Raw genomic sequence first — 25283 nt, forward strand, 5'->3', positions numbered from 1 at the left:
GAGGTTCAGAGGTGCAAGGTGAGCCCTGAAATGGGGTTCCTGAAAACATTTAGAAAATATACCTACGTAGAAGCATAATTAGAACTTTACTGAAAATCCTGATTCAGGTTTGCTGGCATGGTAACTTCTATCCTCTCTAGAATTTATTTTATTTCAAAATTGAGCGCTACACCCCAAATAGCTTTACTTGTGAGGATGTGAAGGAAACCCAGGGTGAAAAATTGAAGATTTCAGTCCAGCCATAGATTGAATATTGTTGATTTATATTGGCAGTAGTGATTTCTGTGCTCAGAAGTTCAAGAGTTCCTTTAAATCTGTATCTTGCAGTAACAATATCAGGTCAGAAAGCATCAACCTCATCTAGGACAAAAAACACTCCTTGCCTTTCTTACAAGAAATAGTATTATTGCAAACCTGAGGTATGGAGAAAACCCATTATTGCCTCCAAGGGGGTATGCCATCTTAATAAGACTTATCTTCAAGACAAGAAAAAATGTACTTTTCAAATCCCACACGCATTATAAACCACCACTTACAAAACCTTTGTTCTAAAGTGCTGGCAATTTTACCTGGGGCAGACATTTTACTGCATATAAAAGGTCTCCACAGGATACTGGTAAATCTAAGGTGAACCATAAAGACCTATGGATTCAATGAAATTTAAAGTTTTTGTTTTTCCAAGTGTGTTGGTTTTATGCTTTTTTAAAAAAAGGAACTTCCATCCCACCAATATGATCTCAATTTATATTTAGTATCACATTTTATGAGAAAAATGGCTGGTGAAACAAATAAATTGATGGCTCTTCAAGAAACATCATTAGAAAACACAGCACTGTGGCAATTAAAGCAAATAGATATTTGAAGTAAACTAACAACATAACCAGCAATCTATCTGGGTCATGAGCCAGAAAAAGCCATCTGGCATTCTCAGTGATAGCATGAACAAGAGCTGCCACTTTTTATTGTGTATTGATAGGGTTTGCTAACTACTGGATTGTTCCACCTGAATGCAAAGCTGCAGACTTTGTGGGTAACATTTCTGGGCACTTGACCTTTCCAGTTGGAATCTGTCTACTTTGCTGCAAAGACCTGCAAATTGGAATTCTGCAACCAAAATGCTTATTTGAGATAAAAACCCAAATCAATTAAGGGATTGTTTGTGCACAAATAGATCTAATTCCTGGTGGGTCTGAATGACTGTCAGCCCCGCAGCTCTGCAGCAGCATCATAGGTTTAACCATGGAGTCCTGGAATGGTTTGTGTTGGGGGAAACCTTAAAGACCATCTTGTTCCAGCTCATCTTCCCCATTTTGCTGGACCCCATCCAGCCTTGGACACTCCCAGGGATGGGGCACCCTGTGCCAGGCCTCACTGCCCTCACAGGGAACAATTTCTCCCTGATATCCAACCTGACCCTGCCCTCTGTCAGCTTGAAGCCATTGCCCCTTGTCCTGTCACTCCAGACGGCTGTAAAAAGGCAAACTCAAAGCAGGCCTGAGATGACAGGCTGAGCACGAGGGGGTTTTCATTGCAGCCATGAGAAATTCAGCCCTGGAGGAGTTTGCAAGCTGCATCCTACACCTCCAGCAACTTGGATTTTAAATAGCACAAAGCTTGAGTGAGAGGATTGTGGACAGGTAAAGATAATGTTTGGAAAATGAAATTTTATTATTAGGTTCTTCTTTAACTGGGTTAAAAACACTCATGTTAGGGTGACACTAATTTTGCTTTTTACTAGAATTTTATGTGTAATTGGCAAATGCCAAATGTTTTCCATGTGAAAACAAGGTCCAGCTCCTGAATTATGATTAACATTGCACAGGTCACTCTTTAAAACATTAGAAATATTCATGTAACTTTGTTATGGTTGAGAGCTTTCTGTGTAGTGACTGGAAGACCCATTTTTCATAGCAGTGTTAAAAAAGAAGAAAATGATGGTGTCAGGAGGTTTCCTATTCTTCCTTACCAGTCATTTTCCTGGCATGTATTTGGATATCCCTCAGCCTTTTATACCTGGGAGCAAAGGTTATGATAATGGCTTTAAATGTGTAATCTTGTGCAATAAAACCCCTGCCATTAATGCAAGGTTAAGTACCTGATTTTTAAACCTATGAAGGTCAGGAAGGAAAGGGGATAAAATTACCAATGCAATTTAGCTTGGGAGCTTAATGTATTAGACAGAGTTTACAACTGCACACTGCAGTGGAGGAACATCTGTCACAATAGAATGGAAAACAAGTTTATAATGACTTAACTGCTTCTCTGACTGATCCAGGAAGCAGAGAAATCAATGCCAAGCTGAGGCAGGACCTCAGGACAGGGGAGATGCAGTTCCTTGGGGCCAGGGAATCACAAATCCTGCCCCCTCACTATGCCCCTCCCCAAGAGTTTATAGGGCTCCCCTGCACAATGGAATATGGGGCTGGGCACTGCTCAGTTATCTGGACAGAGAAGAAAAAGGCCTCTTCCTTCAAAGATTTTAACTTCAGGCTTCAGACCAGTGTTTTCTGATGGGATTCCTTGCACCATCCTGGGCAAAAGTCTGAAATAGCAATTGGAGAATGGTTACACAGTACAGACCAGTTATTTGTGGAAGGTGACAGCCTGTCTTATCCAATTTTTTTAACAGAATCTATAAAAACAGCAGGAAGAAAATTGCCTCCTTTTTAACTTTCCTCCCTGTTTTTTTTTGACCTTTATGAAGCCTGGTTACAACCTTTTGTCTCAGAATCCTCCCTGATAATTTAGCCATACTGAATTTAATGTCTTTTTGAACTTGATCTTGGACAACAGCTTGATTGTCTTTAATTATGTGATGCATTTAGCTTGCTATTGGCTGCAAAATGTTATGCCAGAATGCCGTACAAGAGCTTCCAAGAAGTTTTATAGTTCCTTTGCTTGCAGTGTGTCCTGCTACTGCAGTATTTAAAAACAGAGAACTAGGCGAAAATCTCCCAAAGGGTTCAGTGCAGTGATTTCAGTTTGCTTTAATTAAGTTTCCTTCTTCCTCCCTTGAAGCTGACGCCCCTCTGAGGCTTGGCACATGCTTTGGAAACAGTCACCACAATTGTCATCAGCCCAGTGAAAACTGCAGCAAGGCTCAAATCGCAGCTGAGCTTTCAGAAACTCAGGACTTGTCTCTGATGGGTGCCACTTGTTTGAAATGAGTCAAAAATCAGCATGAATTTAGTCTCAATCAGACCTGAATTTTTGTTCCATGGGCAAAAGCATGGGTACTGGTGTGCTAATTTCATGTTTATCAATTGGATGTGAGATTTTGAGGAAGCTCACCCAAGGATGCAGTTTATCAGAGGAGAGAATCTGCAATTAAATAGAAATAATTACCTGTCCCTTGGGTGATCTTTGCAACTGCTGCTTTTCCTTTTTTTTTCCCTCTTTCCTTTCCATCCTGTCATCACCAGAAACAACTTGTCCTTACTCATCTCCTTGCTCAGCCTCTTTCACACTCTGGTTTGGTGTGTCCACCTCCTCCATCCTTACCAGGGGGCAAACAATGGCCAGGTGGGCTGAAGCAGTAAGGGAGGATCTCTCCTCTCCTGGGCTCTTGCACACCTCATATCCATGCCAGGCCATCTTTGTGCCAATTACCTCGTGGCAGCTCACATATTGGTAAACAATCATTTGGACAACCTCAAAAAATTATCCCAGGCTACAGATGTTATTGGCTGTGCTGGATGATTATCAAAAATAACAGGGAGGAGAACTGCCAGAGTGGATTATTGTGTGCCAAGAATGAATTTCTACTCATGGCATAACTCAATTTGAGTTTAAAATCAAGAGTGGGTTGCTTCTGTGGTCTGAGGGCACAGGGGTTTCATTGATGAGGTTGATGCATCACCAATGGGATGGTGAAGAGAGTAGAAGGAAATTGAGGATTGCAGGGAATCCCATATGTTCCCTGTTGATCCTCACAGGTGTGTGGTGCTTCTGGCAGCAGCAGGTGATGGTGAGGCATGCCTGAGGCTTGGTGGGACCTTAGGGATTTGTTCCCCACAATCCTTTCCATGAGCTTATCCTTCTAAAGGGAAGATTTTCAAAGCGAGGGGAGCTCTTTAGAAGTCTTAATAATGGAAGTTAATAAGTATAGAACATTTTAATGCCTTTGCTGAAGATCTGTGGTAAATTTGTGGCAGATTTGGGATTAAAATGGATATTTTCTCTCCCCCTAGTCCTAAACACTGTCTCACACAAACTTAACAGAGTCTTTCTGACTCAGTTCTGTCTGGCAGCATCTTCCAAAAGCTATGAACTGCTAACTCATTCCTAGAATGTGTTCTGCTCTCTCCTGTGGTAAACAAAACCTAACCATATATATTTGGAAATGGAAGAACGGATGAAAATCTTCAAATAGCAAAAAAACCCTGGAGAACAACTTAAATGTCAATAAGCTGATCACTTTGTGATCCTGGGTGCAAGGAAGATATTGCCAGAAGGTTATTAATGCATAAAGTTCTCTTCTGGAAGGCCAAGTAGAAGAATGTGTTCACCTCAAGAGTATTTTCCAATAGGTTCCTTCAACTGAGCCTTGAGCCTGATCTCTCAAAAATAAATATTCAGCTACATAGAGTATTACTTAGCTGCTGCATAAGTAGGCTGAAAAGATATTACTGGTAAAACTAGTGATGGCAGTAAGAAGGAAATTAGTGCAATAACTGAGAAGAGATGATAGTTTATGGAAAATCTGTTTATAACCTCAAGGGGCTTGTTCATAATTGTTACTACTTTCCCCAGAATGGCTGGAGAATATGTCATAGCCTACATTTTTTTAAAGTGCAATAACTAGAGTGTATTTTCATGGTCTATCTGTAAGAGCCTTAAGATTCATAATAAAATAAACCAACCTTACTAAAGTTTAGTTATGTTTGTTTATTTATTTACCCAAGGTCAGAACATTTATATTAAAATACAGGTATAAGTAGGACAGCATCTTATAGCTGTGATGTATGGTAATAATGGAAATGCCAGCAGATTTCAGAATGCTTTTAGCACATTTCTGCCTGAATTGTTTGTCATAAGCCTGTACCTGTGTTTAATGTGTGTCTGTTCTGTGTGTTCAACACATAGTTTGAGAATTGAGTGATAGATATTTAAGTCCATTATGGTAATGGACAGAGAGCTTCAGAAAGGGTGAAATTGAACATTATGCATTTTATTGGAGCTTTGTGAAGTTGCAGCCTTCAATTTGCTCCAAACCAGTGGAGCTAAACCAATGTTCACAAAGATGAGAAATGTTAGAGAAATAAACCTATAGCTTTTTTTCTGTCTTAGAGGTTAAAATTCTCTAATACTTTGGGATAAGAGTAAGCTTTATTTTGTGATGTTTCAGACTGTTGCTGCATTATACTGTTATATTTTAACATTGATGCTAGATGTCAACTTCCAGGTGAAAATATTCTGGGGGATTAGTGAATTTTATATGTCAGTGGAGTCTTCTCTTTCTGTTAATAGGTTGTATTAGACATAAAACCACACTAAGCTACAATGAGCTCAAGGTTTATTGATACCTCTTTTATTCAGCTCAGGTAGAGAGCAAGCATAGCACTTAGAGAAATTAAAGGATGTGTGAACTCATTATCTATGTAAATGTCATCTGAAGTAGAATTAAAAGTGTCTTTTATCAATTTGAAACAGAGTAGAATTAAAAAAAGAAGAAAAAAAAATAATACTTTTTGGTAAGCTACCACCTGAAATATCATTTATTTAAACCTCTCTCCTTAAATTCTTGCTTTTAAACTTAAAAGAAGTAGTTTGTTACAGATCAACTTTGCATTTATTAATGATAACAATAGTGGAATAGATTGTTCAGCCTATGACAAGTGATTTAGAAATAAAAGGAGGTATTTTAATATGAATATAATCAGTAAATTGAACAAGTGTTCATTATTGGGACGTGCATATCCTGTGAGATGAACACTGAATGCTGTTCTACCATGATAACAATGACAATAGTATTTACCTTCAAAATAATCTTCTACTTTTAAAATAATCAGGTTGTCCAACTACTAGAAAATACTTAGACTTTAACCAGCACAGCTCTAGAACTTAAATTTGGTAAGTTTTCTATGTTTAACTGTTTTCTTTCACATAACAGAAGAAGTTCAGTTAATGAAAATGATGTACTAAACTGGTAAAAGGCCACCTCACTCTTAGAGCTTTTCATGCTTGTAAAATTGACTTTATTTTTAAGGGGAAAACCTTCTATCAAATATCCCAGCTAATTGGAAAACTGTACTTGTGATTTAATGGCACACAAAGCAGTCAAGACAGCTGAAGGTCTCTAGGGGATGGTAAAAGGTAACAAGTCCTCCTGGTGTGGAGCCATAGCTGCACTTCAAATTCAAAAGATTAGTAGATAACACTTTATTATTCCAGCCTGATTATCATAACTCTGTATTTTATTTATGTATTTCTGAGTGATGCCTGAAGGACCTGAAGTTTGTAATGTTCTTCACCTCTTCCGTTTTTTGCTTTATCTCCTTTTCACCCTCATCTCCTGCTATCTCCAGCAGAGGTTATTTCCACAATCTTTTCTCATCCTGCTGATAGAGCTAGTGCCAGTTTCTTTAGTTATCAGTATTTAATCAGGGAAGGTGCCTGAGTTAAAAGAAGGAAATCTCCTGTGTGCTGAGAGGGGATAAATGCCAGGTTTGTGGCACTGTGTGCAATCTGGGTCTGACCCCTTCCCCTGTCCATATAATGCCCTGGATGGAGCAGGATCCTACAGAAAAGTGTGTCCTTGCAATTAAAGCCCATATCACCCCATTTATGAGGGCTTTGTCAGGGTTTACAGGAGAAATATCAGTCTGGCATTATCTGACAATGACAGCCTGACACAGAAATTTTAAAAGATAACTTGCCTGGTTTTAGGAGAAAACCAGCCTTTGAGCATGATTACAGAAGATACTGCACTTGCAATCATGATTCTCCTGGTGCCATTGCAGGAACAGGGACATTATCTGGCAGTCCTGAGGTGGGGAATAAAGGGTTTATGGGACCTGCTGCCTCCAGGGCTCTTCCCTGGCATCCAAAGTGGCTTTGCAGACACAGAATTCTCTTGTGAGGTTATTTCTGCTGTGCAGCAGTGCTCCTGCATGATCCTACAGCCATCCCATGTCCCAGCCTTGGCCAGGCACAGTTTGCAGCTGTGTTCCAGGACCTTGAGGGATTCCAGCATTTTGGGAAGTTAGAGAAAAACCTGAAAAAACCCACACTTTTCTGCTCCCACAAGCTGTGGTCCTGGCAGCTGAGGGCTCACAGGACACAGTGAGGCTCCTCTCCCTCTGTTCCTACTAAATATATCAGATTTCTCTGATAGGCCTCCTGTAGGACTGTGTTAGCACAAACCAAAGTTCCCATGGAAAATAACATCCCACAGCCAAATTAAGTTGTTCTGCAATGACTTGATGAAGCTGTGCTGCTGGAGGCTCCCTGCCTCTTTCTCTTTTCTCAGAATGCCTTCTGCTGTATGAAATCACCAGCCAAGCAGGCTGCTTTGCTCAAAATAAGGCTTGGCAGTTGTAAGAATGTCAGTGTTGTGGGTAATATGTGTAAGATAGCAAAAAATTCCCAGTGCAGCTCATCAACAGCTGGGTTTTGTGCGAACGTTTCTGTCCATGGTGTTTGCTACCCATGGAAATGAGACTGTCTCTTCATAAATATCCAATGAGCTGTAATGTCATCAGTCTTCCTAAAAATAAAATATTAAACACTGTAAATGGTATTTGACCTCTATTACGGTGTCTGGAGGATTAAAAATGCTGCAATTTCAGGCTGTGGGTTGTCCCACATGCCTCAGCCTGTGCTGTGTGTGTGCAGGGGATGTGAGGAAGGAGAGCAGCCTGAGTGCTGCCTTTCTCTGCCAACACTTTGTGCTTTCACTCGTGTTTTAGACATTTTCATGGAAATGTGCTACTGGGACAGCACTCCAGACAAGTTTGCTCACCACAGTGAGCTGTGGTCAGCCCACAGGAAGGGAGAGATGCCACCCTGAGGGACCTTGGCAGGCCTGAGAGCAGGCCACTGTGAGCATCATGATTTCAACAAGGCCAAGTGCAAGGTCCTGCGCCTCTGTCAGGGCAACCCCAAACACAAAGGATGGCTGGGAGGAGGATGAATTGAGAGCAGCCCTGAGGACAAGGGTTCTAAACTGAAACAGGGTGAGAGGGGATTAGACATTATGAAGAAATTCTCTGCTGTGAGGGTTGGCAGGCCCTGGCACAGGGTGCCCAGAGAAGCTGTGGCTGCCCCTGAAAGTGTCCAAGGCCGGGTTGGATGGTGCTTGGAGCATCCTGGGACAGTGGAAGGTGTCCCTGCCCATGGCAGGGGCTGGAACAGGATGAGCTTTAAGGTCCCTCCTCACCCAAACCATTCTTTGACTCTTTGATTCTATAACTCTCTGGCTGTCTATATGGGACCAAACTGAATTCCATTCATTTCTCCTTCAATTTTTCAGAGTTAATGTCTTTGCAGGACTATTTTAAAAACTAAGCTTACAGCTTCCTTCTGAACACTGATAACATATGTTCAAAAACGAGGATGAATTTGCCATCAAGCGCTCCCGTATTTTCCTTTAACAGCCAATAAATAATATTTTGTGTTGCTGAATGAGTGAAGCTGAAGTAGTGCCTTAAGTTATTTGAGAGCACAGGATTATTATGGCCTAATGTCTATTCTCATTTCTGTCAGAATATCCATCACACTTCTATTTTGAAACCAAGGATAAGGAGTATGGAATTTTTCTGTCTCTCTAGGGCTTTGAGTTACAATGGGAGCTACTTAAAGAAAGGAAAGGAAAAAAGAACATCAGGATGATGGTGAGGTTTTTGTCTCTATATGTACAGAGGGCACTAACAGCAACATGAATAACAGTCAAAATGAGCTTTTGAAGAAGAATTCGTGTCAAACAAATTGTTTTCTGTGGAAAGTTGTGTGTGCCTGGACTTCAGTGCCTTTTGCAGCTGTGTCAGAATTCTTTTCTTGAGTCAGCTGAGGAAACCTGGCCCAGCTGTGTTTGCAGTGGGGAGAGGAGGGAGCAAACCTGAGGAGCTACTGGTGGTTCACAGCACCTGTGTGGGCACTTTTTCCAGTGGGGTTCCACTGCCTGTGCCCTGTGTCTGGTGCCAACCTAGAAGATTTTTTAGATATAATTCCTTTCTTTGTTATAAAGTACTGGTAAACTCAAATTTATCTGTTAATCCCTTCTTCAGCTCAAAAATGAACTTTTAGCTTTTTCCTGCTTATGTGAACAGTTTACAAAAGCAAGGAAATAGCAACTGAGGTGCATTTAGTGATAATACAAACACAAAAATAGGAAATGGACCATTTTACACAAGTATCAGGCTTTACATTTTGAGATCTCATATTAGCTGAAAAAAATGATTTCCTTTTCCTCATTTTGAAGATGGGTTATGCAAACATTCTCCCCCCCTTCCCCCCTTCATTATATATTTTGATCCAAGTCCATTCAAAGTTTTGGTGTTCTGAGTAGGCATATTTTCTTCACTAGAAATTGTTTACCTGACTGGAAGGATAAAATGTAAATATTTTCATTGTCTTGGTGGTAATTTTATAAAATAGTTATGAGACACAGGAATATTAAATTAATTTTTTGAAAATCTAACAGCCAGACTTGGTCTGATTCTGTCTCTCTGAGTTATACATTATTTTACCTATAAACTACTAATTAAAAACTAAATGCATTGTGCTCAATAAATGTCCACTTGGATTTGTGCTCCCTAGTAGTTACTTCTATCAAAGAGAAGCAAACAATCATTTTATAATTTTTAATGGGAGTGTATTATTTAATAATGTTTTAGCTTTTGTCTTCAGTAACTCTTGCTGTAATTTTGTTAACATAAAGTAATCTCTGATTAGTTTGTATGGCATATTAAACAATGACAATGTGCTTTTCAATAAAGATCCACTGAGGAATGGTTTCAAATCCCAGTGCCTGCTAGATATCTTTCTAATGTGTGAATAATTTCAGGCATTTTTTTTTGCTGTCACAGCCTAGAACTTAGTTACAAGCTCTTCTTTTCTCCAGATTTCAGTTCTGTGTGTTTTCAAATCTTTATAGATAACCTTTTGAAATCAAAGAAATTCTTTTTTTCAGACTTCTTTGTTAGTTCACTACAGCTCTTGAGCTGGGACATAGCTCCTGTTCCCTGTGTGTCCTCTCCTGAGGGAGCTAGAGGAGGAAATGTGGATGGTTTTTGGGTAGGTCAGTGCATGCACATTGAATGGTTGCTTGATGTGATCCACTTTAAATGAGGGACAAGGGGAGAATTCTGCAGATTTTTCCTGAGGCAAGAGAATCTGTAGCTGGAAATCCAGCAGAGGTAAAGTGCTGTGAGAAAGCTTGTTTGTATAAAGGCTGTGAGCTTGACCTCAAAATTAGCCAGAAAACTTTCTAAACCCCTGCCTGATGTGTTTTGCTGCCGTTTTAAGTCCTCTCCCCCCGCCCCCACCCCAGTTCTGCTATTAATTTTGTACAAAATTTCATCAAATAAGAGCTACTTCAGCAGGGTATTAGAAATCTGTGGGCACCCCTAACTTGGATAAAACCAAATGTATTGCAGGCTCCCTCTCTTAACCAGGAAAATTTAAAGCTCCTGACTACAAATCCAAGCATGAAATGATCCAAAGTGAAACTCTATCTCATGTGGCCTTTTCTCTTTCATCTAAATTTAGCCCTCCAGTACACAGATGCATTTTGCTGTGCCCTTGCACCCAAGGACAGGACTTAGCCTAGAGCATCCAGGCAAAGCACTCTCCAGCACTCAGGCAGTCACAGACTGCAGAACTTTACTCTCAGTACAGCATTAAAATTGCAGACTAAGCCCAAGACTTCTTTTCATGGGCACAAAACACCACACAAACACTGGAAGCACTTTGTGGTGTCTGGCTTCTGGCACAAAACTTTTCTTGTTAAGCACAGGGACAATTTTTCCCCTGACTATGGAATATTTATTAGTTTGCGGATTGCTAATTAACTAGGATGAGTGTACAAGTGCATTTAGGTTCATGCTATAACTTAGCTATTAAAATGTGTTTAAAATTTACTTTTTAAAGTTTGTTGCAGTTGAACTGTGTACTAAACAGTGGCAGCCAGGCCTTGGAAACATTTGCTTTGATTTTGATTTGTCTGTTTTAGCTTTTTTTTTGCGGTGCTCTGTGCCCTTAAACCAGTCATGGGCTTGGAAAGAGTTATGACTTTTGACTAGTGTTCCATATAACATGATGCACCATGTCTATTAAAGTGTCCAACATTAGGGAATCCACCACTTACCTGAGGAGATTATTCAAACACAAAATTGTTTTCATTGTGAAAAATTTTCTTCATATCCCTGATCAGAATCTCCCATTAATTTGTACCCATCACCTCCTGTCTTTTCTACACAACTCCTCATAAAAAGGGAGTGTCCATCTTCTTTATAAGACACACTTTTAACACTCTTCAATTGTAAATATTCTTCCTGTTTTGACTGTAATCCTATAATAGTTTCCTCCTATTTTATGTAAACATTCTTTAACTGTCTTTTCTAATCCAGGTAGTCTTTAATGTATTAATTTCTAATTCAGATCCTATCTACCCCCAGCTTTTTAAACTGCTGCTGTAACCTTTCCCAGTTTCTTTTTTTTAATTTATTTTTTTATTTTTCCCCAGACCTTGTGACCCAAAAATTCACCTTCGACTTTTGTTACCTTGAGATATTAGGCCTGGCTTTCTTCTGTTTGTTTTGAATTCATTCATCTCCTCATAGTGTGGTTATTTTTAAGGAAAGGCAAATCAGTGTTCTGGGACTATGTAATATTGGTATATCCTTATGACATTGTTAATTCTTCTGCTCTTGTCTTGTTCAGATACCACCCTACTTATTCAATTTTTAAATTTATTTTATAATGTCCTGAACCTTGCATAATTTCAATAACTGATGGTTTTCCTTATTGATCTTCCCAGCTACAGTCTAAAACAATTTTGTTTGGCTCATTTCTTATGATCAGACTTGTATCTCTAATATCAGGTGTTTCCAAGTAGAAGTTGCAAAAACATTTTTGTTCTGTATGAAGAAATAGTGAATAGAACCAGGTTTGAATTTCTTTTTGTGTGTGATCAGAACTTTGGTTGTTTTTATCTCCTGAAGGAAATATCTTTGTGAGATTTCCTCTTGCCTTCATGAACCTCCAATCCTCTTCAGTAATTTGGTCTGGTAAAGTGATGGCAGGTCGTAGCTGTCGAGGGGAAAATGATTGCTTGGTTTATAAGGGCATAAGCTTTTAAAAGTGTTTTAATAGCAGGAGGAAGATTTTGAAATGGTCTCTGTATTAAAGGGCAAATGAACATATGAGGTTGATAGTGGCTTGTGGTATTAAACAGATAGGCTGCTTCATCTTGTGCGCATTGAAATTCTATTTCAATCCAGCTGACTTAGTTAAAAGGGGAAATAAACAGACTTGATAATCACAAAGGTTTGGATCTTCATTCTCTGAGACATCCACATTAGTGACAAACCCTTTGTTGACTCTCAGAAGCTTGACACAGAGAATAGGAAGGCATGCAGCTTTTGAACAGGGGTTTGCTGCACCCTTATGACAAATCTGTCATACACCTGACATGGACTCTAACAGCACTGACAGTCTAAGAAATCAGTCATGGGTAAGGCAGGCTGAAAGCTGCTTCAGGGAAAAAAAAAGAAAGGAAAAAGGCAGGGACTTGAGAGCAAATCAGGAGCAGGTTCCTTTCTTCCCATGGCTGTAAGGCAAACTGATTAAAAGTCTGTGTGTCCTCTTAGTAAAAACTCATTGCAAGATATTCCCATCTTCCTGATACAGCACAAATGCCAGCAAGTTGCATGTCTAGATTGAAATTATTCCTAAACAAAGGGAAAAGAAATCTAGCCAGGTGGCAAAGAAATCATCTGGGAAATCGGCTGATTCCACCCAAAACACTGTCATGACAGAAGAATAAAATTTCAAGAGCAAAGTTAGGACAAAGGAAATTTGACAGAATTATGATAATCAGGATAAAAGTTCTTTCTGGTTCAGACTGAACATTTGTGAAGCTAGGGTTTTTTCCTTGGGGTCACTTTCCAGTTTTAATAGAAAGGCTTCTCCAAGCCAGGTTAGCTGCAGAGTTTGCGAAGTTGTGGAGTTACCTGTCACACTGGAAAGTAATAACAGAACTGTGTCTGACACAGAGAAGAGAGGGAAGGATGTAATTCTTTGAACTCTGAAGAGGTCAGCTAAGATGTCAATTTGGAACTGAGTTGCCTGGGACTCAGGCAGAGGCAGAAAAGAAGGGAAACTTGTGTCTTGGTTTAGGAGCAGAGACAGAACACATCCTCCTGGGTATGAGAATGGGTCTGGAGAGGAGACAGGCACAGGTTGTGCTGCTGGAGCCAACTTCACCTCTGCAGGAGCTCCTGCACCTCTGCTGACAGCGCAGGGCCTGGAGATTTTATAAAAGAACTGCACAAAGCATCTGTGTGTTCCTCTTCTGGGAGAAACTGGCTACAATCCTCCAAACCTGAGCAGAAATAGAGGGGCAGCAATATAGAGGACAGAGGAATGTCTGTGTCCAGACCTGCCTCAAGCACAGTGACAACTTCTTTCTGAATAAAGTTCATTAATTTTGGATGTGGCAGCTCCTACCTAGAGCTCCTGAGAATGAATTAGTTTGCCCAAGTATAAATATTAATCTTAGAGGTACATATTGTTATGCATATTTTGTATATTCTGGTAAGTCCTGCTTCTTCCCCAAATGATATTAATGTTAAAAAATTAATTGAGCATAAAGATGTAGTACAAGGTCCACAGAGCATATCATTAGCTACAGCTTTTGTAGTTAAATAATTAAAAAGCAAAATAATTCTATGCATAATTCCATGTTCCTTTATTTATGTATATGTAGTATTGCAAAGCCTTTCTCATCTGGGATGTGCTGTATGACTTGGCAGATCCTCTCAAATTGTCATCAGCCTGAAATGAGCCCCAAAATTTCCTCATTTCCACCCATCCCAGCTGCTGTGTCAGTGATCCATGGGGAACAGGGTTTTCTGGCAGGAAGGCTGAGCATTAATCCCCACAGAGACCAGATCCTGCTCCTCTCCCTGTGGCTGCTCTCCCTCAGTCAGAATTAGAGGCTTCTGCTGTTGTAATTATTTGTGGATAAACCAAAGAATGAGATCTGCAGGCACCCAAAAGTGGGACATTTCTGTTGCAAAACTGCTTATTTTAAAAGGAGTGAAGATGTTGTATTTATCTTTTCTACAGGTGGATCATGCACTTCTTTAAACTTAAATGACACTTCATAACATGAGAGGAAAAAAACTCTTTTAAAACTAAATGGTATTTTCCCTTATGGAATGCTGAATAACATGGCTATTTTTCCACGAAAAGTTTTTGGGTTTTTTTTTTCTTTTTTTTGTTGGTTGGGGTTTTTTTTTGGTGGTTTTTTTTTTTTTTTTTTTTTTTTTTTTTTTTTTTTTTGTGCTTTGAAGGAATCTCTACTTTGAGCTGAGGTTTTGAGGTGATGTACTCTGGTGATGCACTTATGTGCAAACATACCTATGTTCCATAGAGTTCGTAACCTGTCCTATCTTTTTGGCAATGTAGGCTCCAAAAAAAAAACTTCTTACATTTTGCAGTCTCCTGCTTTCTATGCAGAAAAAGTGTAAGGGGCACTTTTTGGATTGAAGACACCACAAACCCTAAGAAAATCCTAAAAGAATAGAGGCAGTGATTAATGTTTAAACACCCACATGAATGAATATTGTAAGTCATGGATGAGTTAAATCTGCCAATTACTGTGCTCTTAAAAAGGTTTATATTAAGCAAAAACCCCCTCCTGCCTAATGGCTCTGTTTGCCATTCCCATAAAGAGAGATCATGGTTTATTGTACCCTATTTATTCTGGGTTTAATAGGCTTTTGAAATAAGTATTCTGCAAACAAAGAATATTGGAAGTCATAATGACAATTAGAAGTTAGAACTAAGTTACTCATAACTTCGGGTAACTGTACAATTAGCTGGTACAATTTTTTGGTAGAGTGCAGTTACTAAGGCTTCTGTCTTTAGCTCCTTACTGTATTTTTGGACATATTACAGAAGTAGTGGCTTATAAGACAAGATTTAGAAAAATAAGACTCTTTTTTTTTTTCAAGAAAATGTCCCTATCGGGTAGCTTTCAACAAGGTGTAAAACACATATGAAATTCTAAAGAATAATTTCTCTAATCCAAGAGCTTGTTTAAAACACAATCAGGGAGTAAAGTAATTGTCACATCTAGGGAGTATTTAGCAAAGCATATTGAATAATCAAGGGAAACAAATTAGTTAAGTGCTGAAGTGATGGTGAGAAAAGGAAGAGTGTCCAATTCCTCCTTCAGAAAGGAGAATTACACTGACATGGCCTGTGAGCCAAAGCAGCTGTAGGTTAACATAGTTTGGTATCAGACACTGGAGCTCAAGTGTTGCAATTTATTAGCAATTGTTCCTCTTTTCTAACCACATATGATCAATGCTCAGTGACCCCAAACCATTTTTGAGTTGTCTCAAAATAGATGGGAGTGAAGGTTGCCTCAAATAGTCCCTTCTAGAAGTACAGTGAGAGACTGCAAGGCATGGAAAGCTGTTTTAGATTTTCAGATCCAATCTTGGCAAGCAGTTTTGATCATTAGCATTGTCTCTGGTAGGCGGGGAGGCAAAGTAATAGAAATCTTTTTTATTGATTGGGACTGTACTTGAAGAAAGGTGTAATTGCCACCCTAAATTTAAACTTGTAGATACACATCAGGTGCCAATGTTCTCTTAGAGTATTAAAGGCTTCCAGGAACTGCTAAAAAACTTCATTTCATATTAACATTGCTGATTGTGGTCTAGATCAGTGTGTATTAGTAAAATATAGGGGGGATTTTTGAAGTCTGGTCCTTTGTCTAAGTGTTTGGAGGAAACATTCAAGGAACATTGAGTGTAATTTCCTTTTTTTAATCTTTTGTATTTGGGAAACTGTTTATGCTGGAGCAGCTGGTAACATAAAATGAAACTTCAGAAATAAAGAATAGAAAATCATCTATTGGAGAACAGAATACATAGATTTAAAAGCAATTTTCGCTGTATTAGTTAAATGTGGGGGAAAAATGCTACTTTTAGAAGCAGGGCAAAAGGAAGGATGAGTGTTTCTGTGAATTATAGTAGCTACAGTTTTTCCAAGCTTTTTTAAAAAGCCTTAATTTGAAGTATTCAAGGATGTCACAGTCAGGCTTTTTTATTCTTATAAATTGATAGCAAGAGTCAGATCAAATATTGCACCTAGTTACTGTTACAGTCCTGAAGGTTCAGTCAAAAAATCCTTGCTTGTATCATTGTTCCCCTAAGTTTCTTCAGGAAGAACGAGGGAATATCAAAACTCCTGTATTCCTCAATCAAGGCATCCAAGATTTCAGCCTATATTTGCCCTGAATCTTCCTGTGAGACAAACAACAGGAGAGGATGGATACCCAGGAGGTTTAGGATTTACCTTACTGCACCTGAGTGGCCCAAGGTGACAGTTTGGGACTCTTTTTTTTCCCAATTGAATTTATACTTGTTGTTTTTATTCCCTTCTTCGCACTCCTTTCTCCTCTCCTCCCATTTTCCACATCATCACCTCTACTTGTGATGAAACACATGGCCAGTGGTAGATGAGACAATGGTAGGTTTCTGTAAATCTGAATTTTGTAGATTAACCTGCAAATTTCTGACCCTACCTAGATTTTCCAGTATTTTACCAAATATATGATTAGAAGGATGGTTTTCTAAAATGCCTCCAGGGATTTAGGCTGTTTGGCTACATGGGGCTTTGTGTGTCCTTAGCATGTCAATGGTTGACTGACCCAGGAAAAGCCCTTCTTTCCCCAGGTAATGCACTGATACCTCCCCAAATAAATGCTGACACATTAAGAACTCAGAAAAGGAAAACATTTGGCTTTAGCAGTTACTCATCAGAAAGGAAAAAAAAAAGAGTTTTTGTTAGTTAAACATGATTGAGGTATTTTCACAGGTAGTCACTGAAATATCTCAGTAAAAGCAGGATCCAATTCATTCATTTTTCTCTAGACTGTGGATAAACATTCATGTTTATTTTAAAAATCCAAAAAAAGGAGGGAATTCATCTGTGCCATCAAATTTTAATGAAAGCAGAATAACATGGCACTAAATTTTTATTGTAAAGTGGTCTGTGCCCTTGTAAAATCTTGTCAGGAGCAGTTGTGATGGTGTCACTGCAGCCACAGATCATAAATTTGAGTCTTGCCATAGGCAGGTTTGAAAATAAATGTTGGTTTATTGACATAAAAGAAAGATTTTGGCTTTTTTCTTCATTCTTCTGTGTGATTATATAAGGATAAAAGGGAGAGAACTAGCAATTTCTTCACACTGCATCTTCCCAAATGAAAAATGTGCTCGGTCAGATTATCAATACCCAAATTATTGTCTTCATTGTCCTGCTGTTCTCTTCATCCTATTGAGAGCTGCAAAAAAAAGAAGTGAGGATTCAGCTGCTTATGGGACAACAGAAAAAACAGCCTCATTCATCGAGTTTCATGTAAGAAATATTATGTGCAAGTGCTCAAATAATTCATTGTGGTATTTTCTTAGGAATTTATGTAATTCTGGTAGAATCACGGTCCCCCTTTTTTTTTCTCCTCCCTACACTTTTCACTTAGCTAACCAAAGGTTTTATTAACCTGGGAATGAAGAACATGTTTTTGAAAGGGCTTAAGCAGTGGAATGATGAATGGAAGTGTTCCCAAAGCATGCAGGTAAAGTGCTATCAGGAGCTGAGGCTGGTTTCTGCTCCATCGCCCCAACAGGAAAATAGCAATATTACTGCAATGATTCCGCTCAGGCTCTATTATTTGCGGTGGCGCTTGACAGTTATGGAGTTGGAATTCAATTTCTTTCATCTAAAGCAGGTGCACCTTAAAAAAAAATAAAAAAAAAAAATCACTCTGCCACTTCTGTATAACGCATGGAGATCGTTGGCTTCTTGCCTGAAAGCGTTTCAGGGCACTTATCCCATTTTCATCCAGCAGAAGTTGTCCATGAATATCATCCCATTTTAAATACACGAGCAAATTTGCTTTATCCCAAAGCAAGATAATAGATGATATGAAAAGCTTTATTTTATGCTGGCATATACATTTAAGAACCCGTTCTGAAGGGCATTTTTATAGAAATCTCTATTACAAAGCACATAAAGAGGTTGATGTTATTTTATTATTCAGGACAAGAAGAAAGGTGTTTCTTAATCTTGATACATCTGTATTTGATATGACAGGTTGACCTTGATATTAACATCATGTATCCAATTTTTTCTTCCCAGTTTGACTCTAAAATACCCTTCCTTACTTTTGGATAGTGATATCCAGCCACTATTTGTGACTAGTACATGGCACATTTATTTTCTATTAAAAGACTCCCACAGGTGCCTACTGGGATTTAGATGGGTTTAGTTAGAATAAGGATTTGAGGAAAAAAAAAGTTTGTACTGTCTGGAAGAGTGATATATGCTTATTGAGGCCAAATAAAAATTTATGTGCATGTCTGTGTCACATTACACATTTCCATGTGTCTATATACACATTTATATTGAAGTGTCTGTCTGGATTTTAGGTGTGCATATTTTTATGTGTAAGTTTATATCTGTATATAAAAATATATGTATATATATTCACAAATAGTCTGACCAGCAGACATGTGCAGCTCAATACTGCTTGTGTTTGACTTTCCCTTTCTAATCTCCTATTACTTCCATTTACTTGTCAAATAATTTACAAAGAGACAAGCTGTGTTTTCAGAAAACTCCACAGGTGACTGACTTGTATATTGACTGGTGCTGAATGCAGCTTGGATAACTTGAGCATCCTTGATTTGTGGTTTAATGTCTTTTAATGTATAAATGAACTAAGTAATAATGATGTGAAGGTCACTAGCTGTAGCAAAGGATTGCCTTAATATGAGAAATACTTTATTAAAGGCACTGTGTATTTTCAGGCTGTACTGAAATCAATAATGTGTTTAATCTTTGGCAGGTGCTCACTGGGTTCATTCCTGGGAATAGATGGCCAGTTACTGTTCCATTCACTGGTAAATTCCAGAGTTAAAAACAACTTCTACAAGATTTACCTTTTCCTTAATTATTGTTTTCTGCAACAGGCTGTAGTTCTCAGTATTTTTCTGCCTTAGAATAAATATTCAAGAGACAGACAAGTTTAGCACATTAAGATTTAAACACTTATTGGGAAGATACACCATCACGATAGCTTGTAATGTAGTATTATGTACCATTTATATCTAACTAGATAACATTGTTTAGCTTAAATTAATTCAGTTGGCTTAACTAATGCTATTACTTTAATCCATTTAGGAAGGCAAAAACAACCAGGAAAGCGTGATGGTATCAGTTTGGACAACAGATACAACATCAACTTCAACTTCCCACAAAATTCCCTGTTGTACAAATGGTGCAGAGATCGTCTCAGCCTCTGTTGGGACTAATGCCAAAGTTTTTAAACTGTGCTTCCATTGGAAATGAGGTTTGTTTGGCCTGTTTTGTTTGGGTCACCCCTTGCAGCCCTGAGCAAATATGCTCTAATGGCAGGTTTGAATGTGAAAGTCAGCACGAGCATTTGTCTTCATGTCTGCCATGGAACTTGCTAAATTATCTGAATCTCTCTGAGTCAATACAAATTAAAAATACGCACAAGGTTTCTAAGAGAGTGATTGCTATTCTAGCAAGTTCATTAGCCTTCTGAGGAATGCTGTTGGCAGGCTTTGTTTAGCAGAAGTCCAAAACAAAGTAAACCAAAAATGTCACAAAATGAATTGCAAATCAATTGGCAATATAAATGTGAGAAATAGGATGTAGATGAAGAATAATTTAGGGAAATGTATATTGTTCCTCCAGGAATCTTAACTGCACGAATGGGAGCAATGCTAAAGATTACAGCAGAGAATGGGGAATAACTTGATTAAACAAATATGGGCCATCCAGCTTTTCCAAATATACTGGCAAAACCAGGCTCCAGGCACTATTTACTTTGTGGGGAAAAAAATTCAGTGAGGCCTTTTTATTTTTTTCCCAGCTCTCTGCTTCTATTCACATCAGACAATTTGATTGGATTTGTGACATTTTCAGTATTTCCACAGTAAATAATTCTTGCCCCGCAGATTCTTGGTGCAAAGAAAAGAAAAATAAAGGACAGGGAGAATGGAACTAGGTGATCTTTAAGGTCCCTTCCAACCTGAACCATTCTGTGAGTCCATGATTCTATTTCCCTAGTGTTTTCAGTCTGTACTCTGAAAAAAAAAAATGCTGAAAATGAATATTTCACTCTAATTTTATGAGAATAAGTCGAAGACCAAAAATTAAGTTTGAAGGAGGAAACCAGTGTCCTAAAGTGGATAAGAAGCAATTACCTTGCATTCTTTTCCCCAGTTAAGTTCAGGTGCAGTCACCTAGAGCATCCCTGGTCAGCTGCTGCTGAAGGGAGGGAAGAGGCTGCTCCTCTCCAATTTAATCCAGGTTTCTTTGAGAAATTTTACATGTCACTGCTACTGTATTGTTCCCATTATTCGAAGATTCATAACAGAAACAGAGCAAAGCCTGAGTTTTAACTCCCATAGCAAAATGCAGTGGTAAATGCAGCAGGGAGGAGAGAAGGTTGCAGGTGACACAGGCAAGGCTGATGTGCTCAGTGCCCCTTCTTCACTCTCCACAGAAAGGTTAAATGTGAAAAAAGGCTTGACATGATCAGAATTAGCAAGGCAACATGAATGCAAGGGAGATCAGGGAAGGAACTGAGTATGTAGATTCAGGAAAGTCTGATTTCAGGTCTGTTTACAAGGTTAAATGGCTGGGCAATAACTGGGATTTGCATTTATGGCACGCTGTCTGCCGAGTATTAACTCCCCATATGGAACATCTCAGCAAACAAGAGGGTCTTTACATGGAGCAGCTTTTGCAGGTCAAGAGATCCTCAGAGTTACCCCAGCATATTTAAAGATGCAGTTTCTAAACCAGCAGTGATTTGCTTTGAGAACTCCCAAAGGGTATAAATAGTCCCAATGGGCACAGTACGTGTCTTTAGATGAGAAAAAATAAGGAAAAAAAGCAAGGGAATGACAGCCAAAGATTCAGACTGAGTTGGTATCTGGGGAGATACTAACATAAATTTTTAAACAATCAATTTATAAGCTCCTCAAGCTTAGTGAGGGAGGAAGTCACTCTGCCCACAAGAACAGATGTTTTTCACTTCAGGGAGACTTCTGATATGACTCAGTCATAACAGTGAGTATGATTCATAATAAATCACTAAGGAGCAAGGCCTGTTTGAGAAAACTTTATCAAGGAATAATTTTATCAATAGTCTGTAGGTCTTGATTTTTCTGCTATTCTCCAATTTCCTTAATGTCTCAGGCAATGAGATGTCACATTCTTGAACAATGTCACACTTGGAGGCAGTGCAAGCAGGCTTAGAATTAAAAATCTTTTTGATAAATGGGTAAAGCAGCTTGAAATCCATAAGACAAAATTAAGTAAAGAGGATAAAGTTGGTGCTTTCAGAGGAAAAGTCAACTGCACCAATGCCAAATGGGAAGGGAAATAAGTGATAAGGTGTCAGGGCTGTGGGAAAGACAGGACTTGTGCAGGGATGTGGCATAAAAATGTAAATCTTTGTTTAAATGTATTAACCAGAGCCAGGAGCCATTGGGGAGGCAGCTGCTGGGGGCTGGACCCAGCCACAGCACACCAGGAAGGACATGGGGAAACTGGAGTTTGGACAGAGAACAGGGTTTGCAGCTTGGTTGGTTTGGCTCAGACAAATGGGATAAAATCAGGCAGAGGAGATTAGGGTTTCCTTCAGCCATGGAAATGCTGCCACTGAGACACCTGAGTTAACTTTTGCCTGTGCTTACCAAGATGGTACCAAGAAGTATCAATTTTACTCACAGCAGACTTTATGTTCAGTGTTAGGGAAGTCAAAACTGTGCTCTAATAATGTAGTTAAATACTTGAACAATGACTCTGATAAACTGTGAGGTTTCCATGACTGATAGGCTTGGAGAAGTTGATTAAAGCTTATACAGATTGATCATTGTACCCAATCCAGTCTGCTAAATGAACTTTTGGGAAGCTTATCATCCCAAGCTTTTTACAGAAATGTGGGTATGTGTACAGTTTACTATAATCCATGCTAGTAAGTCACCTTTTCATTCCTATATCTCTCATAGTTTTGACTTTTTGGAGGAGTAGCTCATTTGCTTTCATGTAACATAAGCCATGTAATTTATATTAGACACAATGAAATCCATAATTTTAATTACCAACTGAATTTAGCTTTCAGAAAGGCTCACAGATTGAAGGAAACCTGTTAAGTCCCTTTTATTCAGAACATTTCCTTCTTCACATCAAAGCAATCCATGTCCATATCAGAATGCCCAATCAGGATTTCTGCAGAATAAGCCCTGAAACTGAAGAGTTCTTCAAACAATGTTAAAAACTGTGAGAATTGTGAGGTCATTGCTAGAGAGACGTGCGTTTGCATGTGTCACTGGTGACTTGGCATTTTGGACATACATAATTTGCAAAGTCTTTTTCTACTTTCTTTTTCTGTCAGGACTGATTTAGTGTGTAATGGCTTATTCATGTGGAAAAGGAAGCTTGATTTTTTTTTATTATTATTATTTAATATTTTCTTCTAAGTGTAATAGACTTCCACTTGATTTGCAAAATGACAAATATCATACTTTGCACATTCACAACTAGAATAATTCTTTAAAGCAGTCAGGCTAATCTTGGTCTGATGGATCCAAAAGGTCAACTCTTGACCTAGCAAGGGGAGTCTTCTGAATGGAAGCACCTGCAGAGAATAATTCCAGTTTATCTTGGAATATCCCTGCCTTCATTTAGACTTCTTCTGGTAATTATTTGAGAAAATGTGCACCTTACTCTCCTAGACTATGGCAAACCTGTTAAATAGGATTTTTTATGTATAGAAAATTACATCACTTATTCATATTATCCACATCAGATGATTTCAGTATTGATGTAGGAGCTGTAGTTTATTAGCAGAATGTACTTGTTAAAAAAATCTATACAGGAGTTTAATTGTGATATTAAATTCTAATTATCATTAACAAAATCAAGTGACTATTTGAATAGAGTTTATGCTTTCTCTTAATATGTTATGTAATTGAAATGAAAATACATTGATTTTTGCCTCTGGCCTTCCAGTACAGGTAAATGATGGGGCAGCCTGCTGTTTGAGAGCTGGAGGTTGGGCCAGCCAGGACATCTGACAGGAATTGTGTTTGTGGTTTGGGCAATGACTGTGGCTGAGAAAACCCCAGTGGTGCGATGGCCAGGTCAGGCCCAGCTGCCAGATGTGCAATAGCCTTGCAAACCATTCTGGTGGTCAGACAGGTCTGACTGAGGGTAAGGCATAAAAAAGGGGGAAAAAAGTTATCTAGAACTTGAATACTGGCCTAGTTAGAAGCTGAGCAGTCATTCAACTTCTTTTCAAATATTCTCTAACCTTATTTACATCTTCCATAGGGTTAACAAGGCTTTATTCATTGACCTGTGAACTGTTTCAGTTACATCTGCTCTTTTTTTTGTTGTTTCCACAAGGATCAGTGGCTTTGGGCCTTGCCTTCTTCTCACATGCTGAGCCAGCACAGCCCTTGTGCAAGGACAGATATTTGGTCTGATGCATCTGCTCCCAAATTGACAGTTTTGCTCACAAAGTGCCACAAATGAGGAACAAAATTCTTTAGAAATGCACTTATTGTAAGTCTTGTAATCAGGACGTGAATATTTAGAAATACTGAAAATTAAAGATGGCTTGTCATAGGCTTCTCATGCCTCTGTGTCATTATGTTTACAATTTTTAGTTTTTCCTTTTTTCCCCATTGATGGGGGAAAGTGAAGACTGACAAAGTAGTGACCTTGGCTCAGCTGGAAATGGATCAGTACAAGGCCTAATTCTGAAAGCCAGGATACATTCTGAGCATTGATGGTTGGGCAAGATTTGTGCCAAAATTGATTTTCTTTTGTTCCAATTAAAATCAATTACAGCTGTTAAAAGAGCTGACCTCGAGCTGAGATGAAAGAATATGTTAAAATATGTACTCCCAAAGGTGATTCTATCACAATAAATAAATGGGAGAATTTGGTGAACTTCACACTTCACACCTCTGGAAACCAAATAAGAACATGTGATTTCATGGTCATAGAGAGTTATTAATGAACTACTTATCCCAAGGAAAAAAAAAAAACCCAGAGAAATATTTTATCTAGAGCACCACTGCATTTATAAAGGCCCATCAACTGGAAGATATTCTGTTAATAAAAGAATCAGTGTTCTATTATTTTCTAAGAGAGAAAAAAGCAATTAGTCAAATTTCAGCTGGGTTTTCATCCTCATTAGCAATTTCCATTGTTATGACATTGTTTTGGCATAGAGGAAAAAGAACAGCCAATTCAGAGGGCACCAATTCAAGAAGAACACACATCACAGTATTTTAATTAGATCTCATGAGCTAAACCTTCTATAAATATTGCCAGAATATTGTATCCTAGTTTCATGCAGTCAAACTAAATGCCTTAAAAACTGGTCAGATGTGACTCAACAAGTGGTTCCTTACATTTTCTTGTGTGGCACAGGAGTACAGGAAGCTGCCAACCATGCCCCATTAAGACAGAGCTGAAAATAAAATAGACACAGGTCTGTGACCAATCTCCTTCATGATGGAACAGGATATTTCATCAGATTTAAATGAATTTGCTGTATTTCTATGAGGTGGTTTTTTTTTCCTACAGAAGATCAACTTAAAAAAATTAAGGGGCTGAAGGATCAAATTCCACAATTTCAGTTTGTTGCACTTAGGTTCTGATTCTGACACAAATTTAATTTTGTGCAAAGTCTTTGTATTTAGATCTGAAGTCTGAGAGACAGACCAGGGCAAACTTTAGGAAACACATTGTGGGATCCTCAGGCAGCCAAAAGTGATTCTCAGAGTTAGAATAATTGTTATCGTGACCTTGGCTGCATGGAATGACCTGGAATTTGTATTGGGCTTGTTCTGTCAGGTTGTTATGCCAGTGAGGAGGCAGAGTGAGGAATATTAAAATCTAAATATCTCTAACAAACTTCACAGCTATGGGGCAGAGAAGCAAAGAACCAGGCCTGCTGCCACTCTACATATCTTAAAGATAAGAGT

General features: G+C 38.6%; 1 protein-coding gene across 1 annotated transcript in view; it reads right to left on the reverse strand.

The window, feature by feature from the left end:
* LOC115905814 (von Willebrand factor D and EGF domain-containing protein-like) overlaps positions 1-25283 on the reverse strand; it is a 247084-nt gene that overhangs the window by 53407 nt on the left and 168394 nt on the right. Inside the window, exon 29 of the mRNA XM_030952485.1 lies at positions 23725-23810. Within this exon, the coding sequence (XP_030808345.1) occupies positions 23725-23810 (86 nt within the window). The remainder of the gene's footprint in view (positions 1-23724; positions 23811-25283) is intronic.

Source organism: Camarhynchus parvulus, chromosome 7 (genome assembly GCF_901933205.1).
Source record: "Camarhynchus parvulus chromosome 7, STF_HiC, whole genome shotgun sequence".
Classification (NCBI taxonomy): domain Eukaryota; kingdom Metazoa; phylum Chordata; class Aves; order Passeriformes; family Thraupidae; genus Camarhynchus; species Camarhynchus parvulus.